The sequence below is a fragment of the Bacillus rossius genome, chromosome 8, assembly GCF_032445375.1.
Source record: "Bacillus rossius redtenbacheri isolate Brsri chromosome 8, Brsri_v3, whole genome shotgun sequence".
In the NCBI taxonomy this organism is placed as follows: domain Eukaryota; kingdom Metazoa; phylum Arthropoda; class Insecta; order Phasmatodea; family Bacillidae; genus Bacillus; species Bacillus rossius.
Window position 1 is genome coordinate 69,478,343 of NC_086336.1, and position 13,731 is coordinate 69,492,073.

General features: G+C 37.7%; 1 protein-coding gene across 1 annotated transcript in view; it reads right to left on the reverse strand.

Annotated features, from left to right (window-relative positions):
• Positions 1-2,906: 2,906 nt before the first annotated feature.
• Positions 2,907-13,731, reverse strand: part of LOC134535228 (uncharacterized) — a 333,789-nt gene continuing 322,964 nt past the window's right edge. The window contains exons 17-19 of the mRNA XM_063374290.1: positions 10,015-10,097; positions 7,854-8,043; positions 2,907-6,729 (exon numbers count right to left, since the gene is read on the reverse strand). Coding sequence (XP_063230360.1) covers positions 6,628-6,729; positions 7,854-8,043; positions 10,015-10,097 — 375 coding nt within the window. The 3' untranslated portion in view covers positions 2,907-6,627. The remainder of the gene's footprint in view (positions 6,730-7,853; positions 8,044-10,014; positions 10,098-13,731) is intronic.

The following is a 13,731-nucleotide window of genomic DNA, read 5'->3' on the forward strand; positions in this document are numbered from 1 at the left end:
CTTCACCATGTCAGAAGTGGCCACCAATTCTGGGTAGATATAGGTACGTCTCTTAATACCCATGCAGTTGGAATATCTCCAGCACCTGTAATTATAAAGGAATAATATGTTGCAGTTTGGACTAAGACAAATATTTTAAGAATCTTTTGAGTTTTACCACAGTTGAAACACTGAATGCATTGCTAGGCCTACGTCCCAGGTACATATATTTTTAGACAAGCCCGTACAGTCATTATCTCTGTTGTCTACTGTTATGTTGGCATCTAAAAAAAATATGTTCATTAAGTCCACAATTAATTCTTGTTTATTTTCACTGCTGCTCTACCCATGATCAATTGCTCTTAGTAATGCTGGAATTGTTCCTTGCTAAGGTGTGAAATACCAGACATGTTAATTTTTTTTAATGAATGTGCTATTTAAGAACAGTTAAAGAATTCGTATTGTAAGTTACAAGGTGCATGCATTTGATGGATTCACTTAATAATACAATGATTAAAGTTGAATGAACAGGAAATGAGATTAAATCAAAGTTCTTTCATACTACTACACGTTTCCAACTTTAAAAAAAATCATTGCTGAACAAACACAAATGGTGCCTTGATGAATTTTGTGGACACTACATATTTCTATTCCTGCTTAATTTTCTAGTGAATGAAGTACAAAACCTGTTAATCTGTACAGGAAATTAAATCTCTTGTTGTAATAAAATGTAAAAAAAATGTTATCTTTTATAATTTTTGCAGGAGCCCAAACTATGAGGGATGCCAAATTACACTAGTCAGAAATAATTTAGTACTTATTGTGCTATCATGTTCATCGTCCCTACCCAGTAGTTCACCCACTGGGTCATGGCTACCTACGTTATAACAATACTGACCACGCAGAAGGCTGTGGGTTGTGGCAAAAAGTACATGCACAGCCAGGACGAATGATGGTCGCATGTGGGGAGGATATATCCCCACCTCCCCACCAACAAATGGAAAGAACTTTGGGAAAAGTGGTTTTGTCTCCCTCCTCTTCCCAAACAGCCCCCCCCTCCCCCTACCCCCCACCAATAAATGAAATTCTGTGCACACTCGAAGCCCAGACTACCAATGGCGTGGGAGCTTGTCGCCTACTTGCACGCGAGTGGGGCATCGGTGACGGTTGCAGCTCTTGGGTGCGAGCCACAGCAACCAGGACCTCATCGTTAAAGCCAGGAGGCATGTCAATCATGTTCCGTCCATATTTAAACACACAATAGGAGATTGCAGCGCTGAAAAACCTACCTACTCTGGCAAAACTGGCTGACATCACTACATGTGTTGGGCAGGTACCATGTCTGTCTTAATTTATAGAAAATATAATTGGTAAACCTCTTAGCTTATGACTGTTTGGTGGAATGAACAGAAAGACTAGCAATAAAAGCCATTTATTCAAGCAAGTTCATAAAAAGAGTAATTTAAAGCTAATGTTCTACTTCCTACATGTATAACTAACTACCTGGTCAGATGCTTGAGCCTTTCAGAAATTATAAAAATACCTCCGCCTTGTTTCTGACTCCCTGGTAGAACGGAAATAAAACTGGCTGGCCAGGAGCTCGTTTTTTGGCAGGTGCTGCCATCTGTTGGGTCCTTTAGAACTAGTATATACCTCTTCCTTGTTTCTGACTCCCTGGTAGAACAGAAATAAAACTGGCTGGCCAGGAGCTCTTTTTAGGCAGGTGCTGCCATCTGTTGGGTCCTTTAGAACTAGTATATACCTCTTCCTTGTTTCTGACTCCCTGGTAGAACAGAAATAAAACTGGCTGGCCAGGAGCTCTTTTTAGGCAGGTGCTGCCATCTGTTGGGTATTTTAGAACTAATATATACCTCTTCCTTGTTTCTGACTCCCTGGTAGAACAGAAATAAAACTGGCTGGCCAGGAGCTCGTTTTTTGGCAGGTGCTGCCATCTGTTGGGTATTTTAGAACTAATATATACCTCTTCCTTGTTTCTGACTCCCTGGTAGAACGGAAATAAAACTGGCTGGCCAGGAGCTCTTTTTAGGCAGGTGCTGCCATCTGTTGGGTATTTTAGAACTAGTATATACCTCTTCCTTGTTTCTGACTCCCTGGTAGAATAAAAATGAAATGACTTGTTTGTGGCTCAACTGCCTCGGGGTTGAATTATTTTTCAAATGTTTTTATTTTTTCTATTTGCAAGTGTACCTAACTAAACCTGCTTCTTGCAAGCAAGTAAGTGTCTTTTCACACTAGACACGACTGTCGCAATTTTGTGCTTGTTGTAAACACTCAACATTCTCACAATAGTATTTTGGAGAGGTGGTATATTGGCGATATTGCCTTCTTGATAATGTTATATGAGAAATACTTTACTTTTGCTTTTTTACAACAGCAGAGAGAGGCTTTACCTACCCCGTAGATATTTTGAAATGGGTAACTTCACTATTGTAATGAAGTATAAAATAATATCACATTCAAGATATTGATATACTCTTTATCAAAATTTGTCTCTTCTGTTACGAAATTACAAATTATAGGACGAAGATACTTTAAAAACCATTGTCTTCAACATCAGCAAGAGGTTGGTAAATTATTGTTAGACACAATAGGTTGAGCATGTATTTTAATTTTGTTTAGTTATGGTTTAGTTTTTCTTAATCTGTTAGATTTGATCGAATTCTAGTAACAAGTAATGAAAACCAAATACGGTCTTATTTCGTACCAAACTTTATGTACGTATCTACAAAAATGTAATTTTGTGAAAAACTTTAAAACTGGCACATTTTGTTTGATTTCTTGCTTTACCAATTTTTTGGCTCCCCAGACATGTACACTGAATACTTCATGTGCAAAGCACAGGTGGAATCCATCAATTTATGGTTATTGGTTACTGAAAAGAAATAACATAGTTAAAAAATTCAGATTAATATTCTGACAACAATTTTATTTAAAGTACACATTTTAACATAAGTACTCCATATTTAGTAGTGTCTTTTTAAGTAAGCGACATTAAATTTTACTTTTTCATCTTATATACACGTGTATATGCACATACATAATATTTTTAAATAGTAGAGCATACAATATATCTCAAACAGAACAGTTGATGAATTGGTGGATTCATGATTATAATTTCTTTGAATGATCAACATTTCAACAATTGGAATTGACACTAAGAACGAATACATGTTCATTCACATTTTCATCAATATTTTTTTTTTCTTTTTAATCACAGCAATGAATGGAAACACTAACACAGGAACAAACAACTAAAATTACACAATGTAAAAATGATAATGGCATAACAAAGGGCACAGTGTGGGATGTGCTAGATGCGTAACAGTGCACAGATGCGATAAAGAAAAACACTATGAACTATATTTACCAATAAATTAACATTCAAGCAATGGTAATACATATAGTTGCTCCTAGTTGCTCTGCGTGAGACAGTGAATATGGATGAAAACCATGGTTCTTTATTATTTTATGTTTACTTTTGTTATTGAATTAAGGAATGGGATACATTTTGATTTATTAAATTTTGATATAATTATGGTTAATTTATCTTACTTGAACATGACAAGCTAGAACTCAAGTAATCAGAAATCAGTAAAGTATTCTGAGGAAAGTACGTGAAGTATGTATCGGTGAACTTTGGAAATAACACTTGTGATTGAATAACCGCTAGAAAAATGTATAACTACTGATAAACTGTAATCAACATCTGTGCACCGTCACTGTTAAGCGTACGATTTGCTAATCAATGGATTTAAAACCGAGGACGAACAACGAAGTCGCGGGGAAGGGAGATTATGTACAGTTACGATAGTGGTCCCTACGATGAACATGTAGCTCGTGCAGTAGTTACCTAGGTCCCAGCCACTCCGCAAAAGTCTTTCCACCGAGCGCGGGCCATCCTTTGCTTGCTCCGAAAAAAAAAAATGTTCCGTATCAGGGGTCTCTCGAGTGACGCAAACGAAGAAACAAACCTACTGTAATTTCAATACGTCGACACAGGTGTGTGAAAGGTTTGGGGCAACCCCCTGGCTGAGTCCAGACAAACAGCATCTTCGAGAGTGGCACAGACATCATCACCGCCCAAGGCACTGAACAGACGTGTAGCCTTCTCGTCTGAAGTGACTCTCCGAGAACCATGACCTGTCATTTTACAGATGGATTTTCTTTGCTGCCATTATTAATTTTTTTGTAAAAACACCCACTTCAGATAATTTCGCTGTTGAAATTTACACCAGGAAAGTGTGGACGTTCTTAAATGCCTACTGTTACTGGACACCTTTCTTTTTAAATCTTTAACAGTTTCTAAATGGCTATCACACTGAAGTTCTTCAAGCTGAGAGGCAAACCCAACCTTTACAGCTCCGTCCCACACGTCATGTTCGTTCTTTCTTTTTCTTTCTTTTCATTTTCTCAACTTTATTATTATTACTTGGCTAATTCTGTAAATTTTACAACCCCACCTCTCTTGCAATTGTGGTTTTGTCACTCACATTCTCAACATATATTAACTAAGTGAAATGCAATGGAATAGGTTTAAAAATTTCGCACAAATATTTGCACTCATGCAAATTTTTTTCACCAAATTATTTACACTCTGTGAATAACTGTTAAAAAAAATTAGTGGCAGAGCAATGAGTGCAAGGAAGGTATCGTTACAAATTTCAGAAATAGACCTTAAATAATAGTAATAATGAAAAAACAAAATAAATAGTACATATAGTGCCAATGCAAAAAAAAATTAACTGGAAAATTTTAGACAAGGAAGAAAAATGTTTTGAACATTTTCAAACCCTAGAAACAGAATAAAGAAATCATCAGTTATCAGCACAAAACATTTTGGAAGGTAATTATCACAGCTCTTGATCGCACAATTTTATACATGTCATCCAACTTAAAACAACAGTTTTTTATCTTCACAAGACACAGTAATTTAAATTGCAATATATTTTAGATAGTGTATATCTGCTTGCATTTCCATTTTCCTACTTTAATTTCTCCGTATGTTGGTTCTTTAACTCCAATAAGCGACAGACTTACTAAAAGAATTTTTTTCGGCTAAGTGTATAGAAGGTGTACGTAAAATATATGTATTCAGATTTGCAATACTGTATAAGGTATGCAACATATATCCAAGTACAAAATATCCATACACAATGATTGAAGTAGAACTGTAACTTTAAAAACATGCAGAATTGTTGTGTAACTGTAGCATGCAGGAGCCGTACTCTTCACTCACACTATCGCATCCACATTACGCTGTGTGAACACGCTTGCCTTATTCATTGTGTTATGAACAGAGTGTGAAGATATAAACTATACATGATTTGGTAATTAATACGCTGCTGGGTCAGTTTACATTTGTGTGAAACTGGTGTTATATTAATTGATCTGAAAAAAAAAATATATATATATGAGCAAATTCAATACCTTTGTTCATGTAAAAGTTGCTACAGGATCTGTTGCGAAAAGGTAATGTTCCTAACATTCCCACATACATCACACACTTGGGTACAGCGACACTTCACATTCCGCTAACATTCCTACATCCTACCCGCTTTGGTACAGACTTGTGAGGTATTGGTGCAAAAAATGTTTTCAGGACGTGTTCAGAGAAGACAAGGGCAGCTTTACGGTGTAGTGACGAATCTTACATCTGCGATGCGCCTCGTGCATGACAGATAAATTACATGGTGAGACAGTTTACGTTACCGATACAGAGCGCCTAGTGGCGTGCATCTCTTGACGACATTCAGACACAATGAAACATCAACAACACTTGCGGACAGACACAGAGCTACGGTACGGAGCAGGCGAGCTGTGAGCTCGTCGACTCCCTAGTTGCCTGTGCGGCGTGCCGAATGTCACGAAGGGCTTTGCGAAGGCACGCAGAACTTTTGTTTCGATGATTCCGTGCACAGGGGCGAAAAATCTTTTCGCTGAAGATTGTTTCCGGACTCACTGGATGCCGCACTTCAAGGGCACCTTCAGGCCGTAGGGCAAATCGGCTGTCGCCAGGACGTACACGGGCCGGCGAGAGTCGTCCTGCATGAGCACGAGATCCTCGCGGTTGTCGCTCACCTGCCGGTTGCCGTTCTCGTCAGCCGCGTCGCGAGTCTCGGAATACGGCGCGGGGTTGTTGTTGTTGTTGTTGATGCTGTTCGCGTTGTCGACGGGCCGCTCCAGATACTTGCAGCTCCTCGCGTTGTTGTTCTTGGGGGACGGAGCGAGCGAGGGGAGGTGGTAGAAATGCCCGAGGGGGTCTCTGTCGCGGTCGGTCGCCGGCACGGCCAGGGGGCGGGCCTGGGAGCCCAGCGCCAGGCACGCGCGGCCGTTGCTGTTGACGTTCTTCGGCGGGAGGAGGCAGGCGCCGAGGCCCAACGGCCGTGCGGCCGACGAGACGAAGAGCGCCCGCGCCCGCGCCTCCTCCAGCCGGCTCCGGAAGGAGCTGGTGACCGCGAACAGCGTCTTGGAGCCGCACTTGCCCGGGTGGTCGGGCGACAGGATGTTGGCGTTGACGTCGCCCGCGGGCCGCGGCTTCTCGATGTCGCTCCGGCTCGGCACGGCCCCCGCCGGGACGGGAGGGCTGCTCACGCCGTCCGGGGGGCGGCACAGGGCGACTGCGGTGTGTCACACCTCCTGGAGGAACTTGAGCGGACACACCCCCTGGCGGTTGTCCCCGCTGCGTATCATCACCATGCCGTCCAGCTCTTCTCCCACTTGGATCACAATCTGCAATCGTGTGATCGTGTGTTAGCTCGGAGTCAATGCAATCCTTAAAGACAAATGTTTTGATATTCGCTTGCTCAAAATTGTTTGTAGTTGCAAGTACAGGTAGAGCCAAGATTTTATTCTGTAATAAATATGCACCTATGCAAATTTCATAATAAAAATTGTAGATACTATTGTCTTAATCGTCAAAAATTAATCATATGTAATAATAAGTACATATCAAGCACAATAACGTTGATCATCTGCTACAAAAATTTGTGGTAAGATGCTTAAAATGTGTACCAAAAAAACAATACTACATAAATATATTGATAAAGAGTAAGTAAAATAAAACTGCAATCAATAATTTAATATTCTTCTGCAATGTTTTTCAGTTCATGAGAAAGTCCTATATTTTTTCAAATTAAAATTTATTTTGTTACTATCTTTTTATTTCAATACTATTAATATGAATAAAAAAATGCAATGTTAAATACACAAAACCACATATTTCTCTGTAGGCCTTTAGCCATGTCTGTAGGTATCAGCTAGAGACCATGTTTACTTTACTTTACTTAAAAAAAATGTGTGTATATGTAAGATCTAAATAATTTTTTTTTTAAACTTAGTACCTTATACTATAAATTAGAGATTTATAAAATCAGTTTTATGTTTTAACAGACGAAATGAGGTATTTGAAGTGAATTTCGCTGCATTTCATGTTTTGCTTTGTATTTCGGTGTTATGTGGTGTATTGACTTTTCATTTCCCCCTGGGATCAACTCTCCCCCCATGTTAAATTTTGCCATTTTTACTGATTGAAAATTTTACTGAAGAAATAATTTAAAATGAGATTACAGAAACAATTGTGTATGATCTGCCTAGATTAGCAGACCCAGATAAAAAACTTCTAGTGGGTAACAAAATTACAATTAGTTAGGCAAAATTTCAATTTTGAACTGTCTGACCTTTAACGAGAATCACATATTGAGAAAAATTATTTCAGACGAATGTTATAGATAGTAAATTCAGTTTCGCCGTTATCTTGGTTTCATCGTTAACTGACCGTGTAATCTTGTCCCTAGTTATCGGCGGCCTGTTACCCGCAGTTAGGAGGAACGCGTCTGGAGCACCGCCCCGGTCACCTGGTCGCGGAGCAGCATGAGCCCGTTGTCTCCGTCCGACACCTGCAGGTTGTGTGTGACCTGCAGCGCCCGCTCCCCGGGCTGCAGCTTCGTCACGTACTTGGAGGGGAAGAAGCCGACGCGTCCCAGGCACTTGCCCTTCCACCAGTCGGGGTCCGTGGTGTCGATCACCGTCACCTTGTAGCCGGCCCTGCGGGAACCACGCGCCCTGCAGTCCCCCGTCCCGGCGTCACGTCGCCGTCCACACTGTGCCATTATACATTCCCGGTTGTTTCCCAGGTTTTTAAAGGCTCTGAATTTAAAAAATTCCAGGTTCTAACTTACATTATTTAAAAACAGGCACCACTGAAAAAAAAAAAGAAAAACAAAGTCGGTCAATCTAATAAACTTAACAAGCTAGGTTTCATTATTTATGTCACGCACATCAGCTGCGGAGATTCGCCCGTAGATAAACAGCACACAAAAATGGTGTATAAGTGCTACAGTTCATAGGCACTGAGTGTAAATTTTTCAACTTAGCTCTCTTAACTGTGCTAGTAAAAAACAGATAATTCCCGATGGCTTTTTAAAAATTCGCTGGTTTGTCCTGGATTTCCCGAGCAAAAATATATATTCAAGCCCGATTCAAGTTTTGCCGATTTTCACTGCAAGGAAATGTATTAAATGGCAACAAATGAGATTTAACTTAACTGTTATGAAAAATTTAATTTAAAAAATAATTCGAGGTCCAAGTACATAATATGGTCAGGTTTGACATACATAATAAAAATCAGGGACTGGAAGTAACGCGCTACTAGTAACGACGTTATTTGTAACAGTTACTTTTCATGGTAACGATCATGGTAACGCAATATATTAAGTTTTCAGTAACTGTAACTGTAACTGAATTACATTTTTCCGCCTTAAAGTAACGATAATTGTCGTTACTTCTTGCGTTACATTTTTTAAATGTAATTCTCATTGAACGAACAACGATTTGTTGATTTTTTTCAATCCCAGAACGAAAATCTCGACAAGCGTATTATTTGCGATGGTATTGCTTGTACTTATAAAACTGCCGTTGGCTAGCCTGCGCTCGTATTTTGATTGTCATTTATTTAATATTTGCGAAATGCGGGTTTACTGCTGTGCTGTTTAATTAATTAACCTACCTGTGCACATGCGCGAAAGAAATAACAGAATATAATGAAGCGCGAAGCCGAGAAAGCAGTCCAGAACTTTCGTTGCCGTGGCCTTCATATTCTAATTATTTCGAAGTTCGGTCGGGTAATTAAAATAACCTTATTGCGAAGTGCTCGTTTATGGTGCTGCAAACTTGACTGGCTAGAAGAAGGACAAAATGATGAAGCCAAGCATCATTTGCCCAGTTTTTTACAGAGGACTGCATTGGAATGTCCAGGTCAGAGACAGAGTGATAAGGAAGAAGAGGATTTCTTTGGCTTAAATAAGAGGAGCCCAGTGGAGGATTCTGGGAACAAGAGCTACAAAGGTTTTTGGGGTGTAGGAATAAGGACATTTCTTCACTCAATGACTATCCTCAAATCAAAAAAACTATTCATTAATTTGAACACAGCAATGCCAACAAGTGCTGCAGCTGGAAGGTTGTTCAGCTGTGCAAGTTTAGTTTTACGCCCATATAGAGACAATTTAAGCTATTCAAATTTTGAGAAGCAACTGCTACTCAAGATCAATAAGCAGTGGTTAAAAAGTGGTGATTTGCTATTAGTGTTATTATTTTGTAGTGTGAACTAATTATTCAATGTAATTTAAGACCTAATTTAAAATTTCTCAGTTTAAATAAACATATATCTTTACTAAACACAATATGTTTTATTAGCTTTTAATTATAACAATATTACATATCACATTTTTAGTTTTTCACAAAGTAACTGTTAAAGTAACTTATAGTTACTTTTCTCAGAACTGTAACTCTAACTGGTTTATTTTCAGTAGTGTAACTTGTAGTTGTAACAGGGTTACATTTCCAATGGAGTATTTGTAACTGTAACTGAGTTACTTTTTAAAAGTAACTTTCTGGTCCCTGATAAAAATACACCACAAAGTAAGGATGTAACACTAGATATTCTTGTACTTTAAACAATTCTTCAAGTATGTATTTGAAATCGTAAATAAACATGGCTACTACTAATTCCCTACTTACTTTAAATCTAATTCATCTGGTTGTCTGGACTTAAAGTTGTACAGCACGACATAAAGGTTGGTCGGTAAAAGACGGTAGGGTTTCTGAAACAAAACAAACATAGCTATTACAGTAAATACATATGTGGGTGAGGCTAAGTTTGGGGTAACTGTATAAAACAAACTGTTGGATTCTGTTATAGTAAGGAGTATTAGGTATCGGGAATAGTTTCCCAGACTAAAGCCCATCGAATTCAAACTGGATACTAGTAGCTGTACGAGCTGGGCTACTGGTTTTGCGTAATAGACTGCGTCCTATTTTCGTTGTTTGGTGTGTTCCAATATTTAAGGAGTGGCCAATCAGAGCTCACGAAAACAGCATGAGGGGTTGTTTACACTTTTAAGTGCGCATGTCGTGATAAACACGGACGGAAAGAAGTGGAATAGTGACCAACTCCTCGTTTTAATAAATGCATACAAAGATGAGCCTTGTTTGTATGCAGTAAAAAATGTGAATTATCATAATAAAAATTTGTTGTGGAGAATATTCTCTTAACATAACTAGTAAGGCAGCTAGAATCGTGTGCAGCAGAAACTTGTAGCGCACCTAGTGTTTCAGCTTGTAGCCTACACAGTACAGAAACCAGTAAGCATTCTAGTAAGCAAACTAGTAGAAAATATTCTACCGTGTGCGGTGGGCTTAAGGGGATTGGTGCAGGACAAAAAACAGTCATTCGTCAGAATTTGTTGGAAATGAGCTTAAGTGTTTCATAAATGCTTGTTTATTACTACTGTATGGCCAGCCAGCACGTATATAAGCTAGCGGGTGAGATTTGGCAAGTTAGTGGCGAGAGAGCTTCTGTGAGGGGAGGTTGTCGAATATTGCAGCTCTGAGGCCTGCCATCTAGCGGGAATCTTTCGAAGGTCTTCCACAATATCGCCTTTCTCTCTTTCTTTCTCTCTCTCTCTCTCTCTCTCTCTCTCTCTCTCTCCAACACGGACACCCAACCAGCTCTTATCTTCGCTTCCCATCTCGCCCTATCCTTCATTCTCGGATCAGGTAGCCGCCCTTCCCCGCGTAGACTTTCATGTTACTCCAGGAAACCACGACAACCTGTGAAAAATTTGTCCAAAGCTGAATTTTTGTACTGTGGTAGAGTTGACTATGCTTAATAACATACCGAAAGTTTACCGCTGTAGACCTTGTGCGTTATCACCGAAAATTTGCATTTAAGTCCTAGGTGACAGCAACTTGCATCAGTCCATTAAAATGCTACCCATTTATACAGTTTTTAATTTAGACTGTCCATAAACTTACCAAAATAATCTAGAAACTTTAATACACCCATTAATGTTAGAAAAAATTTAAATTTTTAATATATATGATATAAAGCGATTAATTCAAGACATATTTTTTTTTATCTTTGCCACCCAGATAAAAATACGATTTACACCGATTTGAAGAGCCCAATGCGAAAAAATGTCTAAATAAATGTTTTAAATTATACTTTTAGCTTTAATATAGTATATTTATAAAGAGTCTAGCATAATTAGTTGCCTCATTAAAGCTGCCCGAGCGTTGCAGTGTACTGCGGCCGTACTGATCTTTCACGGCCGGCGGGCTTTGAAACACGCTGCGTACTGCGACACTCAATAAACTTGGTCTTATTTATGGATTACTTAAAATATATTTAATGCATATGATAGGGTGTATTCATGTTACATCTATTGAGATATACATATTATTTTTTTATATATGAATCATTTTTGATACAATAAAATTAACAATAAACAATTTCTGCGTGGAACTTGTAAATCAAAATTCTAGAGGACCTCTGGTTTTATATATGTGTGTTCGTATTTTGTTACAAAAATTTTATTATTAAAAATTATTTTAATACCAAAAAATATAATTATTTTTTATTTCTAATACATTATATTATTTTAGATCAGAACTGTGCAAAATTTTAATGTAGCCTATATTATAAAATATATATATATATTTAATTGTATGAAATTATTTTACTATATAACAATTGAAGAAAACGATACACCGTTAATGTGCTTATTGAGTTTTGTCACTTTTATAACATAATTCGGATGATAATATTATTTTTTTCCAGAAAATAAATAATACATAAGTTGTGTTGTAAAATGTATTGATAGAATTACATATTTAGTAATTTTTTTTCTAAGTTAATTCATTGGAGTGCTGCGCCTAGCTTACTTCGTTGAATTGCTAGTGGCAAAGAGCGGTGGTGGATGTTTTTGCAAGAGTTTGACCGTATTTTATGACCCCAGCTGTGAGAGGGTGTTCGTCCCAGAAATCCTAACGGTCAAGGAAAATAGCCTCTCTCTGTAGTCACGTACGGGTCTGCTACTCGCGCAATATCGTCAGTTTATCACAACTTTCCGGGAAGTTCTATTGTTATTTATTTATAATTTAGAAATTAAAGAGTCGATCATACTAACATTTTTATCTATGCAAATTGCATCCTGGAAGATTTTTATCTACGTTTGCAGCAAAAATCACTTGCAGTTAGGAAACTTTTATTCTTTCAGAGTAAAATTCAGTCTGGAATTACCATACATTAAAAACCTTAGTTTTCTGGAGCAAAAAATGTCCCAGCACGAGCGACTTTAACACTGCTGCACACACACTACGCAGCTTGAAATACATCAGTGGTCAGACTATTGTACCAGACACTCAAAATATACACATTTAAACCTTAAAAAAAAAAAAAAAACACAGACAATATTTATGAAGTGATTTTGACGTTACGCTCAACATATTTATGTAACATGTAGTCAAATTTCTATAAAAAAATATATTTTTTTTCTTACCTTTTATGATTAAAATTACCAATTTAATAATAGGACGTTTTAACTTTGAGGTGTTTATCACAGTTACCATGTAGGACATTATTTTATATTACTTTGGTGCCATAATGAGAACCGACTTAAAAAAGTATTAAAGTTATTAAATTTACGAAACATTTTTGTGGATCATTGTAGAAATTATCATTAAGGACTCAACTGCTCATTTATTGGTGTGATCACAAAGTTTCATCGGTAAACTTCTGACGTGTTACTAAGAAATGTTCATTCTACTACTGTACAAAATTTTTCCTTTGGGATAATTTTCCATGTATTAAAAATGTTTGTTTCTTAACAGCGAAATTCGTCTCGATCCGAACCTACTTCGACAACCTCGCAGTAGTATACACTACGCGGCTCGGATCGCTTTAGTAGTCAGACTAATTGTATGAGACACTTAAAAAATATACCAATTGAAAGATGAATAAATATGCAACAACGATTACTTTAAGCGATTTCCACGTTGGGCTCTTTAAGTTTATGTAAGATGTATTTATATTTCCTTAAAATTGAATGAAAGTGAATTCGTTAACTTTAATGATTTAAAAGGTCTATTTTATAGAAACATGTTAAACTTTGTGCTTTTTATCACTATCCTCAGATAGGGCAATGTTTCTAGATTATTTTGGGTTCCATACTGAGGTCTACTCCATAAACTGCATTTGCAATATCCATTATTGTGGATCGTTGCAAAAAAATTTAATTTTGGACTTAACTACTCGTTTTCGGTGTGACACACAAGGTTTGCGGCAGTACTTACACTTTTGACGTGTTACTAATAAATGTTCATTCTACTACTGTACAAATTTCGGCTTTGGGATAATTTTCTATGTATTAAAAACCTTTGTTTCTTCACAGCGAA